General features: G+C 43.2%; 1 protein-coding gene across 1 annotated transcript in view; it reads right to left on the reverse strand.

Annotated features, from left to right (window-relative positions):
* Positions 1–16,837, reverse strand: part of NRXN3 (neurexin 3) — a 1,831,517-nt gene that overhangs the window by 1,321,357 nt on the left and 493,323 nt on the right. The window contains 1 exon segment of the mRNA XM_038743538.1: positions 878–1,179. Coding sequence (XP_038599466.1) covers positions 878–1,179 — 302 coding nt within the window.

Below are 16,837 nucleotides of genomic sequence, written 5' to 3' on the forward strand. Positions count from 1 at the left end.
TGGTGTATGTGAGCTATTAGCTTTCACTGGAAGCATTGGGAACTGAACATTTGAGAGAAGTGGGGGAGAGAAGGAATGGGAATGAAGACCATTTCCTGGCCTAAGGTTCACTCAGCTAACGATGTGGTCACCTGACGGAGGTTCCTGCTTAGGACAGGCATTCGGTGGGGATCCCCAAGCTCGGACAGAACCAGGAAAAGGTGCTCCAAAGTTGACTTTTTAATTTGGATCCTTCCACGTTCCAATCCTCCCAGACAACCGAAGAGTCTCATGGGCAGAGACACAAGCAATAAAGATCACAACACCAAAGAACAGAGAAACAGAGGAATTCAGAAAGATCCCAGCCAATTAATTCCAAGACTAAAGGTTAAAAACAACCAGAAACAAATCAAAAGAGAGAGGAGGCAGTGTAGATTTTTTTTTACAATTAAAATTATATCATGGCAATGGTTAACACAATTTAAAAAGGAAACAGAAGAAAGAAAAAATCCTGAGCAGTGGCTTCAAAACACTGGATTCCTAATTCAATTTTAACAATAATATTACTGATAAGATTCAAATGCAATTAAGAAACTGATAAAATGAAAGCATAGCAAGAGGAGATGAAAGTAAAGTTGTCACAAGCTTAATCATCTATTCAAGTTTTTTTAAAAAAAGTGAAAATGGAAAAAGAAAGAACAATGGAGCTAAGTTTAACAGTTTTCCTTGGGTAAACCTGGAGAGCAAAGTGGTTAACTGCTTTTACAACAACCATGACTAAGTCCACTCCCCATCCCCACCTTCCACTGGGTGCCCTCTCTGCATCCCCCTCACCTGCCCTCAATCCCACCTCGTCTCAAAGGTGAGCATTCCATAATTCCCTCCCGTCCACCATTACCTGCCGCAGGTTGCGGGTCACTTTGACATCATGCCAGGCGTTGTCATTGAACTTGCCATTCACAGGCTCCACAATGGCCTCGAAGGCCCCGGATCCCAGGTTAATGACTAAAGAGACCGCTCCATCTTTCAGTGCCAGGTTGACGTAATCAGCCGACTTGCCCGTGTGGAGGATGAGCCCATTGCGTTGCCAGGTCTTGAAGGAGAGGGTGATTTCGTCGCTGCTGCTCTGGATGGGGTTCTGGGACAGGTCATAGCACAAGTACTCGGAGCCCCTGAAGGTGGCCACGTTCTCATCTCGGGCTGCAGGAAGGAAGAAAGAGAACAGTGAGCACTTACTGATCGTGAACAGAAACTGGATTCATTCATTCAATCGTATTTATTGAACACTTACTGTGTGCAGAGCGCTGAACTAAGTGCTTGGGAAGTATAGATCGGCTACAGACTGTCCCTACCCAACAATGGGCTCACAGTCTAGAAGGGGGAGACAAACAACAAAACACGTAGACAAGTGTCAAAACCGTCAGAATAAATAGAATTATATGTATATGCACATCATAAAATAAAGTAGTAAATATATACAAGTAAAATAGTGTAATAAATATGTATAAATATATAAAGTGCTGTGGGGAGGGGAAGGAGGTAGGGCAAGGGGGCAATGGGGAGGAGGAGAGGAAAAAGGGGCTTCAGTCTGGGAAGGCCTCCTGGAGGAGGTGAGTTCTCAGTAGCACTTTGAAGGGAGGAAGAGAGCTGATGACTCTTTAGCAGCTGGGGCACCTACCAAAAGGTGGTGCTTGTTTGTTAAGCACTTACTATGGGCCAAGCACTGTACTAAGCAGTGGGGTAAATACAAATTAATCAGGCCAGAAAATCCCTGTCCCACATGGGGCTCACAGATTACATATGTATTTACTGAGCATTTACTGTGTGCACAGCCCTACTGTAAGAGCTTAGTAAAGTACAATACAACAATAAACAGACATCCCCTGCCCACAACCAGCTTACAGTATAGAGGGGGGAAGCAGGCATCAATACAAATAAATTGCAGTTTACAGGACATAAATGCTGCAGGGCTGGGAGTGGGGAGAATAAATGGAACAAGCCAGGACAAGGCTGAAGGGGGGGAGGCAGAGCAGAGGCAAGGGAGGGCTAGTCTGGGAAGGCCTCGGAGGAGATGTGCATTCAATAAGGCTTTGAAGCCGGGGAAACTAAATGTCTGTCATATTTGAGGAGGTAGGGTGTTCCAGGCCAGAGGCAAGACGTGGGCACTGAGACACAGGAGTTGAGTGACTTGCCCGATGTCATACAGCAGGTGTGTGGCAGGGCCGGGATTAGAACCCAGGTCCTGTATTTCACAGGCCCGTGCTCCTGCCACTGGGGCAGAAATGATCATTTCACTAACGCCACAGAAACACGAACACAAAGCCTTGGCACTACCTCAACTCCTGTGTGCCTTTTGGTGAGTCACCTAACTTCTCTGGGCCTCGGTTTCCTCATCTGTAAAATGGAGATGAAATTCTTGTTCTCCCACTCCCTAAGACTCTAGGCCCCACATGGTACAGGGATTATGTTCAACCTGATGATTATCTAATCCAGTGCTTCCTTAATACTATTATTATTGTCATTAAAATCAAGTTGGCTTATTAATGGAATTCCAGATAAGCTTTCTTGCTTTTCCATTTCAAATCAGAGATCGCTGAGGATAACCCAATAAGGAGGTCTCTCCCCATGAAGCAGCAATAAAGGGAGGGAGAAGCAAAACCTTGCAGGGAATCTCAGAATTGTTTGGCCATGTCCATTAAAACGGTAACCAACAAGTTTATCATTGCTTCAAAGCTAAAATCAATCAATCGTATTTATTGAGCGCTTACTATGTGCAGAGCACTGTACTAAGCGCTTGGGAAGTACAAATTGGCAACACATAGAGACAGTCCCTACCCAACAGTGGGCTCACAGTCTAAAAGGGGGAGACAGAGAACAGAACCAAACATACCAACAAAATAAAATAAATAGGATAGAAATGTACAAGTAAAATAAATAAATAAATAAATAGAGTAATAAATATGTACAACCATATATACATATATACAGGTGCTGTGGGGAAGGGAAGGAGGTAAGATGGGGGGATGGAGAGGGGGACAAGGGGGAGAGGAGGGAAGGGGCTCAGTCTGGGAAGGCCTCCTGGAGGAGGTGAGCTCTCAGTAGGGCCTTGAAGGGAGGAAGAGAGCTAGCTTGGCGGATGGGCAGAGGGAGGGCATTCCAGGCCCGGGGGATGACGTGGGCCGGGGGTCGATGGCGGGACAGGCGAGAGCGAGGTACAGTGAGGAGATTAGTGGTGGAGGAGCGGAGGGTGCGGGCTGGGCAGTAGAAGGAGAGAAGGGAGGTGAGGTAGGAGGGGGCGAGGTGATGGACAGCCTTGAAGCCCAGGGTGAGGAGTTTCTGCCTGATGCGCAGATTGATCGGTAGCCATTCGAGGTTTTTGAGGAGGGGAGTAATATTCCCAGAACGTTTCTGGACAAAGATAATCCGGGCAGCAGCATGAAGTATGGATTGAAGTGGAGGGAGACATGAGGATGGGAGATCAGAGAGAAGGCTAGTGCAGTAGTCCAGATGGGATAGAATGAGCTTGAATGAGCAGGGTAGCGGTTTGGATGGAGAGGAAAGGGCGGATCTTGGCAATGTTGCGGAGCTGAGACCGGCAGGTTTTGGTGACGGCTTGGATGTGAGGGGTGAATGAGAGAGCGGAGTCGAGGATGACACCAAGGTTGCGGGCTTGTGAGACGGGAAGGATGGTAGTGCCGTCAACAGAGATGGGAAAGTCAGGGAGAGGACAAGGTTTGGGAGGGAAGACAAGGAGCTCAGTCTTCGACATGTTGAGCTTTAGGTGGCGGGCGGACATCCAGATGGAGATGTCCTGAAGGCAGGAGGAGATGCGAGCCTGGAGGGAGGGGGAGAGAGCAGGGGCAGAGATGTAGATCTGGGTGTCATCAGCGTAGAGATGATAGTTGAAGCCGTGGCAGCGAATGAGGTCACCAAGGGAGTGAGTGTAGATTGAGAACAGAAGGAGACCAAGCACTGAACCTTGGGGAACCCCCACAGTAAGAGGACGGGAGGGGGAGGAGGAGCCTGCAAAAGAGACTGAGAAAGAACGACCGGAGAGATAAGAGGAGAACCAGGAGAGGACGGAGTCTGTGAAGCCAAGGTCAGATAGCGTGTTGAGGAGAAGGGGGTGGTCCACAGTGTCAAAGGCAGCTGAGAGGTCGAGGAGGATTGGGACAGAGTATGAGCCGTTGGATTTGGCAAGCAGGAGGTCATTGGTGACCTTTGAGAGCGCAGTTTCCGTGGAATGAAGGGGACGGAAGCCAGACTGGAGGGGGTCGAGGAGAGAGTTGTTGTTGAAAGTTGAAAGTTACATTGGAGTCTCTTGAAGACAGGTATACCTTTGAATATACTGTACTGTCTCATTTTTATCTTATAAAGGAACCTCTTCATCATCTTGGCAGTCCCCATCCATCCTGGCATATACTAGGCAAGTAAGTAACTGCACTGGGCACATAAATAACCTTTTTAATGACAGTGAAACCTAGTGAAAAGACCATGGAACTGGGAAGTAAGAGACCTAGTGCTAACTCAAGCACTGACACTTTTCTCTGTGTTAACTCAATCATATTTACTGAGTACTTACTATGTACAGAGCACTGTAGTAAATGTTGAGGAGAGTACAATACAACAGAGCAGATCAACACCTTCTCTGTCGAGCAGGAGTTTACAGTCCAGAGGACTAGCAGTGACTTAACCTCTCTGTTTCACAGGTTCCACATTTGTAAAATGGGGATAAGATTCCCACCCTCCATCCTAAGTTTTGAGCCCCTTGTAGGGCAGGAACTACATCGTATCCAATGACCTTTTATCTATCCCAGCATTTAGCACGGTGCTTGGACACCTAGAAAACTATTAATATCTTAACAAGCCTCACTAAAATGTACATATAATGACCTCCACCAATCCCTTCATTAAGGATGAGTTTACAGATGGAACAGAGTCACTCAGCTACTGACTGGTTGAAATGGACCATTTACAGCATTGAAAATTGTTTTTTGGATGATGACTGATAACTCAAACCCAATTACCCAAAGACCTCTGACTTCGGTTTTCACCCAGCAATAGCATGGCTAAATTCGACTTTATGAACAAACCTTGACTTCACTGGGAAGTTGCCGTCGTGCTAAGTGGGTAGTTTGAGTCGGGGCAGAAAGAAGAAAGACTCACAAAGACTCCTCTCAGAAAAGGAGAAAAGAACAAACGTCCTGCCCTACTCCCAAAATGCCTCGGGGAAAACCCCGCCTTAATTAGGAGAGATAAGTTTCACCTGAGCCTTGCCAGCTGAGGCATATCAAGAGGTACACAACTGAAGGAAGTTGCAGGTGATTTATTTTCAAACTTTCTATTTCCTTATTTGAGGGGTGGAGGAAGGAAGGCTAGGGGACAGAGAGTAGATAAAGAAGATTTTAAGCATTTTTACTTTGTTCTCGCCCATTTTATGACTTAGAGTCTTTAGGCAAGAGTGTTTGATGGGGGGGGGGGGGCGCTGCCAACTCTATTGTATTGTACTCTCCCAAGCACTTAGTGCAGTGCTCTCCACGTGATAATTGCTCAGTAAGCACCACTGATTATGTACTTACTCTGTGCTAAGCAAAATACAATAAGAGTGGCTATAGATGATCTCTACTCACAAAGAGCTTACAGACATTACAGACAGAAGACAGACATTAAAATAAATTACAGATGGATATGTACAGAGCTGTGGGGCAGAGAAGGGTGGCTTTTAAATTGCTGATTAACACAATCCTTATACACAGAATGTTCAGGGAAATAAATGATATTGCTATATTGACTGAGGTGCAGTCAATAACAAGTTTTTATCATTTGATGAATGTATGTAAGACAAGATAGAGTTGCATCATGGAAAATAAATTGATAATACTAGGAATTTCAGAAAAGTCAATAGTGTGTGTATGAAAGTAGATGTAGGCATGCCTAGGCATGCATATGGTGGTAATTATTCACATGTGCATTTATGGACTTGGGTTTGGGAAAGACTTTTTTAAAATTATGGTGCTTGTTAAGTGCTTACTATGTGTCAAGCACTGTTTTAAACACTAGGGTAGCTATAAGTTAATCAGGCCAGACACAATCCCTGTCTCACATGGGGCTAACAGTCTAAGTAGGAGGGAGAAGAGGTACTGAAACTGGGGCCCAGCAAAATGAAGTGACTGGCCCTAGGCAAGTGGCAGAGCCGGAATTGGAACCCAGGTCCTCTGATTCCCAAGCCTGTGCTTTTTCCACTAGGCCATGCTGATTTTTCATGTTCAGTGATTAAATCACATTGCATTTTATCATAAGCAGGCTAGTCTTAGACTTGAGACTTTAATTTCTAGACAGTTTCAAAAAAACCTTGAAGCTTCTTTGCCTAACCATAGCCTTCATTAACTCCTCATCTACTGCTTTGTGATCTGCAGGAAATATATGCTTGTTAAAATCTGAATGGACATGTGCTCTGCATATTTGGAAGTAAATCTAATTTCGACTCTAGCTTGAAGCCAGGAATCAAATGCAAACATGACTAAGCTCTTTTCCCCCAATCATTTACTTGTGAAGTGCTGAATACATCAACTCCCTACAATATACTTTTGTGTGTGTGTGTGTGTGGTCAGCCCTTGGCTCAGTGTACAATATAATGCTGCAGAGCTTTTACAAGGACATAAATGAATTCCCGGGAGCTGATTCAACTGAAATAAATAGGGAAGGAAAAGGCTAATAAAAATCTAAACAAAATCTAAATCAATCTGCCTACTTCTTCCAAAGGGGATGAACAGTAGAAAAAGTTGCCCCGCATTCATTAATGTTGAGTTATGAATTAGTATTTATTTGTTGCATTACTGATGGCATGAATAGACACAAGTTTGTAACATAATAGTAATACTAAAATAATAATTATAATAATGTACACAGTTCTCTGAGATCATGGGCATTATGTTTTTGAAAACTTGCATTAAGGACTCACATTATAGTAATTACACCATGATCAATACTGAGAAATGCATACAACTGTTCCTTCGGATAATGTATTATGTTCTACTCAGACAATAGTATTAATAATGGTGGTACTTGTTAAGCGCTTACTATGGGAAGGCTTCCTGGAGGAGGTGAGCTCTCAGTAGGGCTTTGAAGGGAGGAAGAGAGCTAGTATGTCAGATGTGTGGAGGGAAGGCATTCCAGGCCAGGGGTAGGACGTGGGCCAGGGGTCGACGGTGGATCAGGCGAGAATGAGGCAAAGTGAGGAGGTTAGCGGCAGAGGAGAAAAGTGTGCAGGCTGTGCTGTAGAAGGAAAGAAGGGGAGTGAGGTAGGAGAGGGCAAGGTGATGGAGAGCTTTGAAGCCGATAGTGAAGAGTTTTTGCTTCATGTGAAGGTTGATAGGCAACCACTGGAGATTTTTGAGGAGGGGAGTGACATCAATCAATCAATCAATCAATCGTATTTATTGAGCGCTTACTATGTGCAGAGCACTGTACTAAGCACTTGGGAAGTACAAATTGGCAACACATAGAGACAGTCCCTACCCAACAGTGGGCTCACAGTCTAAAAGGGGGAGACAGAGAACAGAACCAAACATACCAACAAAATAAAATAAATAGGATAGAAATGTACAAGTAAAATAAATAAATAAATAAATAAATAAATAGAGTAATAAATATGTACAACCATATATACATATATACAGGTGCTGTGGGGAAGGGAAGGAGGTAAGATGGGGGGATGGAGAGGGGGATGAGGGGGAGAGGAAGGAAGGGGCTCAGTCTGGGAAGGCCTCCTGGAAGAGGTGAGCTCTCAGCAGGGCCTTGAAGGGAGGAAGAGAGCTAGCTTGGCGGAGGGGCAGAGGGAGGGCATTCCAGGCCCGGGGGATGACGTGGGCCGGGGGTCGACGGCGGGACAGGCGAGAACGAGGTACAGTGAGGAGATTAGCGGTGGAGGAGCGGAGGTTGCAGGCTGGGCAGTAGAAGGAGAGAAGGGAGGTGAGGTAGGAGGGGGCGAGGTGCCCAGAGCATTTCTGTACAAAGAAAATCTGGGCAGCAGAGTGAAGTTTAGACTGAAGCGGGGAGAGACAGGAGGATGGGAGATCAGAAAGGAGGCCGATGCAGTAATCCAGTTGGGATAGGATGAGAGATTGAACCAGCAAGGTAGCGGTTTGGATGGAGAGGAAAGGGCAGATCTTGGCGATGTTGCGAAGGTGAGACCAGCAGGTTTTGGTAACGGATTGGATGTGAGGGGTGAATGAGACAGCAGGGTCAAGGATGACACCAAAGTTGTCGGCTTGTGAGACGGGAATGATGGTAGTGCCATCCATAGTGATGGGAAAATCAGGGAGAGGGCAGGGTTTGGGAGGGAAGATAAGGAGCTCAGTCTTGGACTTGTTGAGCTTTAGGTGGTGGGCGGACATCCAGGTGGAAATGTCCTGAAGGCAGGAGGAGATATGAGTCTGGAGGGAGGGAGAGAGAACAGGGGAGGAGATGTAGATTTGGGTGTCATCTGAGGGGATAGTTGAAGCCGTGGAAGCGAATGAGTTCACCAAGAGAGTGAGTATAGGTGGAGTCAGATGTGCTAAAGGACCAGTGCCACCCTTACCTCCCTCAGCCCGGTCTTGGGGGAGGGTGCAGGTGGGTCTGGAGGATCCCCTGGAGACAGGAAGCAGCCTCCATTTTTTATGGTATTTGTGTAGTGCTTACTATGCACCAGACACTGTACTAACCACTTGGATAGATTCAAGGTGAACAGGTGTGACACAGTCCATATATCATGTGGGGCTCACAGTATTAATTCCCATTTTATAGATGAGGTAACTGAGGCACAGAAGTGACTTGCCCAAGTCACACCACAGAAAACAGGTTGAGTGGAATTAGAACCAATGTGGCTCAGTGGAAAGAGCACGGGCTTTGGAGTCAGAGGTCATGAGTTCAAACTCCGGCTCTGCCAATTGTCAGCTGTGTGACTTTGGGCAAGTCACTTCACTTCTCTGGGCCTCTGTTCCCTCATCTGTAAAATGGGGATGAAGACTGTGAGACCCCGTGGGACAACCTGATCACCTTGTAACCTCCCAAGCGCTTAGAACAGTGCTTTGCACATAGTAAGTGCTTAATAAATGCCATTTTTTTAAAAAAAGTCCTTCTGACTCCCAGGCCCAAGCTCTGTCCACTTGGGCACGCAACTTCTCCTTTGTCTCCCTGCTGCTGCGGGACTGTATGATGCCATTTTGATCTTCCTTAAAGGGGCTCCAAATATTTTATCTGGGAAAGTATTGACATTCACCTGCAAACTTGTTATAAATCAATAATGGTAATAATAATAATGATAACTGTGGCATTTGTTAAGTGCTTACTATGTTCCAGGCACTGTACTGAGCTCTGGGGTAGAATCACCAACAAAGTGAGGGAAACTCACCAACTCACAAGCAACTCACCAAAAACAGCAGTTGCCCAGAAGACGTCATGATGGCATTTTAAACTCAGCTAATCAGATATCATAACTTATGTAGCACTGCTTTTGTCAGTAAGTTGATATATGGCACTGAGTGCCTGTTGTTAGGGAACATATCTACCAACCCTGTTGTATTCTCTGTGCACAGTAAGTACTCAAAAAATACAACTAATTGATTGGTAAAACAGTAGCAAGATTCATGAGCACTGCCCTTCGGGATTTACAATCCAATTGGGATGTTAGGTAAATATAATGATGATATTATTATTATTAATAATAATAGTATTTGTTCAGCACTTACTGTGTACCAGGTACTGTGCTAAGGCCTGAGGTAGACACAGTATCTGTTTCCATATGGGACTCAGTCTAAGAGGAAGAGAGAATGGGTTTTTAATCCCCATGTTACAGATGAGAAAACTGTGGCACAGAAACCCTCTTGCCTAAAATCATACTAGGCAAATGGCAGAGCCAGGGTTACAACCTACATCTCCTGACTCCCAGTCCTGTGAAAGCAGAAGGGAGAGAAAGGATTAAACAGGAATTGGTCCAAACCCATCAGGATGAAACAGTTGAAAAAAAAATCCCTGAATGTACAACTAAATATATGAATAAAATATTAAAAAATGCATAAAAAGTATAGAAATGAACATGAGGCTCAAGGATTCCCCTGAGTATTTTTTGGCCTCTTATTGAGCCTATAATACAAAAGGATGGGGTGAGAGATGCAATAAACCTCGTACAAAATGGGTGGAGAAAATGAATACAAGAATTATGTAAAATTCCAAGAAACAGCTTAATACAAAGCTATTATTTGATAATAGAGCAGCAGCACTCCCTTCACTAATAGTCTGTTTAGATACATGTAAATTGTACCACCCTAACATTTACATTCAATTGTATGTGTTAAAATAAAATGGATTCTCACTGCAGAGAAACGTCGCCAAAACTGAGTATGTAGTCTCCTCATTTACACATGATTTGTAAGTGGCTGATTGACTGAACAGTAGATGCACTTCAGAAGTGTATATAAACCAAAAATTTTAATCAGTTTTCAAAGCATATGAAAACGTGGGCTGTGATCTCTCAAATGACTTGTTAATATGAACACTGATATATATGTGACATGAACGAGCCTTTACACAATTTTATTTGCTAAGATCCCTGGCAATTTATGTTATGTAAATCACAACTGTATGTGTATTTCTCGAAAAAATATTTCATTTTGGGTGTAGAGACAAAGAGGGGAAGGGATTTTTAGAGGGGGTGGGAAGGGACAATCTTCAAAGAGCTAATGTAGCAGAAAACTATGATTCGGGCTCTTTTCAGACTGGGTGTCCATCTCACAAAGCTTTGGGAGAAATTACCTCAGCATCCCTTGGCAACAGTCCATTCAAAATGCAAGATGATATATTCCACCGATACCCCTTAAGAGGTGTATCAGTATAGTTGCACAGAAGTGAAGAAGTTGCACAGAAGTTGGAGAAGCAGCGTGGCTCAGTGGAAAGAGTACGGGCTTTGGAGTCAGAGGTCATGGGTTCAAATCTCGACTCCGCCAATTGTCAGCTGTGTGACTTTGGGCTAGTCACTTAATTTCTCTGTGCCTCAGTTACCTCATCTGTAAAATGGGGATTAATACTGTGAGCCCCACATGGGACAACCTGATCACCTTGTAACCTCCCCAGCGCTTAGAATAGTGCTTTGCACATAGTAAGCGCTTAATAAATGCCATTATTATTATTATTATTAAGTGTACTCCATCCCTCATGACTGTACAGATGGATTTGACACCTAGTTGCCTGAGTGACCCTAGTCCAGGAGAAAGGAAACCGAGCAGAAATTTCTGCAACCTTCAAGATTCCTGCTGCTAAGTTACATGCCCTCCAATGGCAGTACTTCATTTATTTATATTAATGTGTGTCTCTTCCTCCTCTAGACTACAAGCTTGCTGTGGGCAGAGAATGTCTCTGTTATATTGTTAAATTGTACTCTCCAAAGCATTTTGTATAGTGTTCTGCACACAGTAAGCACTCAATAAATATGATTAACTGACTGATTGACTACAGGTGACTGAGTGCACTGGTGGCCTCCAATGTCTGGAAGCCCTTGAAAACTCCTGGGACCTTCCTCAACTTTATTGTTGTACTGTACTTTCCCAAACGCTTAGTACAGCGCTCTGTACATATTAAGCGCTCAATAAATAAGAATGAATGGATGAATGTTTTCAGACAGGCAGAGATTTCTTGTGATGACAGGTTGAGATTTTCCTCTTAGTATACCACTAACAAAACCAAAACAAAAATCAGGAGCAATGAAAGACTGAAACTTGTAAGTAGCATTTCATCTTGATACCATCCCAACTCCTGCTCAATTTCTGCCCAAGATCACAAGTTAAAATAGTAGCAAAAGTATTAATAATAATAACTGATATTTATTAAGCACTTACTATATGCCAAGCACTGTACTAAACACCGGGATAGACACAAGATAATCAGGCCAGACACAGTCCCTGTCCCATGTGGGGCTCACAGTCTAAGTAGGATACTGATACTGATTTTACAAATTTTACAGATCTGATTTTACAGATGAGGAAACTGAGTCTAGAGAAGTTAAGTTTAAGTGGCTTGCTCAAGCATATAGCAGAGCTGGGATTAGAACCCAGGTCCTCTGACTCCCAGACATGTGAGCTCTGTCCATTAGGACACACAGCTTATCAGTATTAGTTGTAGTAGTAATAGTAATAGTAGTAATAGTAATAATAATAATAATGATGGCATTTGTTAAGCACTGGAGTAGATTCAAGGTAATCATGTTGTCCCACGTGGGGCTCACAGTCTTCATCCCCATTTCACAGATGAGGTAACTGAGGCACAGAGAAGTTAAGTGATTTATCCAAGGTCACACAGCTGACAAGTAGCAGAGCCAGGATTAGATCCCACAGCCTCTGACTCCCAAGCCCATGTTCTTTCCACGAAGCCACGCTGCTTCTCATAATAATAATTTGCTAAATATAAGGGTTTACTATGTGCCGTGCCCTGTACTAAGCACCAGGGTGGAAACAAGAAATAAGGTTGGACACAGTCCCTGTCCCACATGGGCTCACAGTCTCAATCTCATTTTACAGATGAGATATCTGAGGCCCAGAGAAGTGAAGTGACTTGCCCAATGTTATGTAGCAGACAAGTGCCAAAACTGGGATTAGAACCCATGACTTTCTGACTCCTAGGCCTGTGCTTTATCTACTATGCAACACTGTTTCCCCAGTAAGGATCTGATTGGTGGGGAAATAAGCCTGAAGGAGTTGGGGGGTAGTCTTGCTAAGGGGCTTGGCCTAGGAGAACATTACAGGTAGTGCTTCTCCTGCTTGAATCCCTGTGAAAAACTGGGGCAGGACCCTGATCCAGTTTGTTTCCCCGTCATGTTGCCCCTTAGCTAGCAGTGCCAAAATTGAATGTTAGTAGGCTCGAGAAAGGGAATAATAACTTTGAAAAGTCACATCTAAAATGATCAATCTTGGGGAATTCACCAAATCGATCAATCAGTGGTATTTATTGAGTGCTTATTATGAACAGAACACTGTACTAAGCACTTGGGGGAGTGCAATAGAATTAGGTAGGCCTGATCCCTGCCCTCAAGGAGTACAGTTTAGTGACTTACAGCTTATTTATTGTTGTATTGTACTCTCCCAATTTCTTAGTATAGTGCTTAGAACACAGTAAGTGCTCAATAAATACAATTGAATGAATTGAATTGAATGAATAACAATTGAATGAATTGAATTGAATTGAATGAATAACTGGTTCATGCTTTCCTCCTAGGTTTGGCATTCTGCTGGTGTATCTCCTGAAGGGGAAAGGATTGGCACAGCCACATCTACCAATCAATGCCAGAAAGGAAACAATCTCTGTGTAAAAGGTTCCAGAGAGAGTTGGTGTAGTATGGTAAGTGAACTGAAAGCTCACCTCCTCCAGGAGCCTTTCCAGACTGAGCCCCCCTTTTCCTCTGCTCCTCCTCCCCTCCCCACTGCCCCTATCCCTCCCTCTGCTCTACCCCCTTCCCCTCCACACAGCACTTGTGTATATATGTACATATTTATTATTGTATTTATTTTATTAATGATGTGTATATTGTATATATCTATAGTCATCATTCTGTTTATTTAAATTGATGCTACTGATGCCTGTCTACTTGTTTTGTTGTCTGTCTCTCCCATTCTAGACTGTGAGCCTGTTGTTGGGTAGGGATTGTCTCTGTTGCCGAATTGTACTTTCCAAGTGCTTAGTACAGTGCTCTGCATACAGTAAACACTCAGTAAGTGTGATTAAATGAATGAATGAATGAAGAAAAGCATATTCAAGTACGCCTTTTTAAGAACTTCCTTGAGAAACTGAATGAACATGTTTTGGGGCTATAAGTAGCCATATGTGTATTCTCTTGTTTTTACAGACCCTCTAGTGTGTAAGCTCCTTGTGGGCAGATAGTGCATTTGCCAACACTGTTGTATCGTGCTCTCCCAAGCACTTAAGTACAGTGCTGTGCACACAGCAAGAGCTCAGTAAATACCATCAACTGATTTTATTCTATTTCTCTTTACCACTTTTTGTGGAGCAATTCAATATTCAGCTAATGGATCAATCAATGGTATTTATTAAGTACTTGCTGAAGTAATCGTATTAATTGAGCACTTACTGTGTGCTGAGCATGGTACTAAGTGCTTGGGAGAGAGCAATACAACAGAGTTGGTTGACATGCTCCCTGCCCACAGGGAGCTTACAGTCTAGAGGGGGAGTCACACATTTAAACAAATTATGGATACATACATAAAAAGTATACAGGCTGGGAGTCAGAAGATCTGGGTTCTAATCCCAGCTCTGCCAGTTGCCGGCTGCCTGATTTTGGGCAAGTCACTTAGCTTCTTTCTCTGGGCCTAAGTTCCCTCATCTGTAAAATGGGGATTCAATGACTCCTATTTAGACTGTGAGCCCAATATGGGACAGGGAATGTGTCTGACTATTACTTACCCCATTGCTTAGAACAGTGTTTGACACAGAGTAATGTTAGTAATAGCAATAATAACTACAATAATAATATACCAGTACAGAGTGATAAAGATGTTTCCAAGACAAACCATGGAATTCTGACATCCTTAAACCTCAGGGGCTGTGAAAATTACTTTGCAAACCTCAACTTTTTTTTCTGTGATCCTTTCCCACTTGTGTTACTAACTAAATCCCAACTTTGATCGTGTGTGGTTTAGGAGTCTGATTCAGCTACGGGACCAACACAGTGTTCTCAGTTCAGTCCTTGATGCAATCCCTAATTCCTCATTTTCCTTTAGTCATCCAAAATCAGGACAGCTGATTTTTATCCTCATTAATAGTTATTCAACAAAGCAGTCCCAATTTCATTCTCCCGTGGAATAAGCTTCACTAGAACCTGGTAAATTTCTATCAGTCAATCAGTCAATTGTATTTATTGAATGCTTACTGTGTGCACAGCACTGTACTAAACGTTTGGGAGAGTATAACACAACAATATAATGGACACATTCCCTGCCCACAACAAGCTTACAGTCTAAACGGAGAGACAAACATTAATATAAGTAAATTACAGATATGTGGGGTTGGGGAAGGTGGGATGGGTGGTGATTAGAGGGAGCAAGTCATGGTGACACAGAAGAGCTGTGAAAAGAGGAAATAAGTGCTTAGTAAGGGAAGGCCTCTTGGAGGAGATGTGCCTTCAATAAGGCTTTGAAAGTAGGGAGAGTAATTTACAGGGAGGATGTTCCAGATCAGAGACAGGACATTGGGTGAGAGATCAAGTTACAGTGAGTAGGTTGGCATTAGAGGAGGAAAGTGTGTGGGTTGGGATATAGTAGGAGAGTAGTGAGGTGAGGTAGGAGGGGGAAAGGTTATTGAATGCTTTAAAGACAATGCTAAGGAGTTTCTGTTTGATGTGGAGGTGGATTGGCAACCACCCAAGGTTCTTGAAGAGTGAAGTATGGACTGTAGTGGGGAGAGACAGGAGGCAAGGAAGTCAGCAAGAAGGCTGATAGTGTAATCAAACTGGGATGGGATAAATGCTTGGATTAATATGGTAACAGTTTGGATGGAGAGGAAAAGACTTGAGATGGTATCTCTCACACTCCCTTGGAAGTTCTTAAAGTTAAGGAAAGAAACAGAGAGTAGATTCTAGTCAAAGGAGAAAATGAGTAACTAGAATCTGCAATAGGGAAGACACCTCAACTATACCCAAAGAGAACTAGAAAATAATGGTTCAGTGGTTCCATGGTTCAAGCTTCACTGAAATACCCAGCCAAACAACAGCCCTTTGAGGACATGGGCAGGGAATATGTCTGTTCGTTGTTGTATTGCATTCTCCCAAAACGTTAGCACAGTTCTTTGCTCACAGTAAGTGCTCAATAAATACACTTGAATGAATGAATCACATTATCATGATCATTGTTTTTATTGCAAAAAACACTCAATGGTCTAACAGTGATCCAATCAATATCTATTGCCCAAAGCCAATATTAAGTAGCAAGTCTTCCTCGAAGTGGCATGTGCCTTATTTTCATTTATTTCCTCTTACAACTGCCTAGTGAGATCCATATAATCTTTCTAAGGACCTTAAATTCATTCAATCGTATTTATTGAGCGCTTACTATGTGCAGAACACTGTACTAACCGCTTGGGAAGTACAAGTTGACAACATACAGATACAGTCCCTACCCAACAACGGGCTCACAGTCTAGAAGACGGGCTCACAGTCTTAAATGTTCCTTCAGAACAGAAGGTATTGTTCACCATTGGTTATTCATTTCCATCATGACAATGTAATAGTGACACTATTTAGCTCCTCTTTCAAAATTTTTTCCTTCAACTCATTCAACAATTTAACAGGTTTAGAAATAACAGACCCCTTACCTATTCCTCATGTTCTTTCTCTAATCTGACAAGGATAATCTGCACTGCTGTATCTCTCTTTGGAGAACATCTGACTTCCTTCTCCCACCTTATTCATGGAGTGAGGTCAAAGATGAGCAATTATGGGAAGAACCCTGACAAAACAAGAGCCCAGAGGAGACTATCAAGTTCTGAATGACAATAACAAGCATAATAGTCTTAAAAAAATAATAAGGATGATTCTAACAAAAAGTAATTTCTTCGTGAATAGAATAGAATAACTAAGGTTATCAGGGGAAAAAGAGATTTCCACTGAAGTGTAATCATTAACAAACTCCTTTTGTAAAACATCACAATGTGAGCATTCATGAATTTATGTGCAACTAAGGCAAAGGTAGAAGATGGTTGCCCCTTTAGACTGTAAACTTGCTGTGGTCAGGGAACGTGTCTACCACGTCTGTGATATTGTACCCTCTCAAGTGCTTAGTAAAGAGCTCTGTATACAGCAAGCATTCAATAAATATAA

The sequence above is a fragment of the Tachyglossus aculeatus genome, chromosome 1 (genome assembly GCF_015852505.1).
Source record: "Tachyglossus aculeatus isolate mTacAcu1 chromosome 1, mTacAcu1.pri, whole genome shotgun sequence".
NCBI lineage: Eukaryota > Metazoa > Chordata > Mammalia > Monotremata > Tachyglossidae > Tachyglossus > Tachyglossus aculeatus.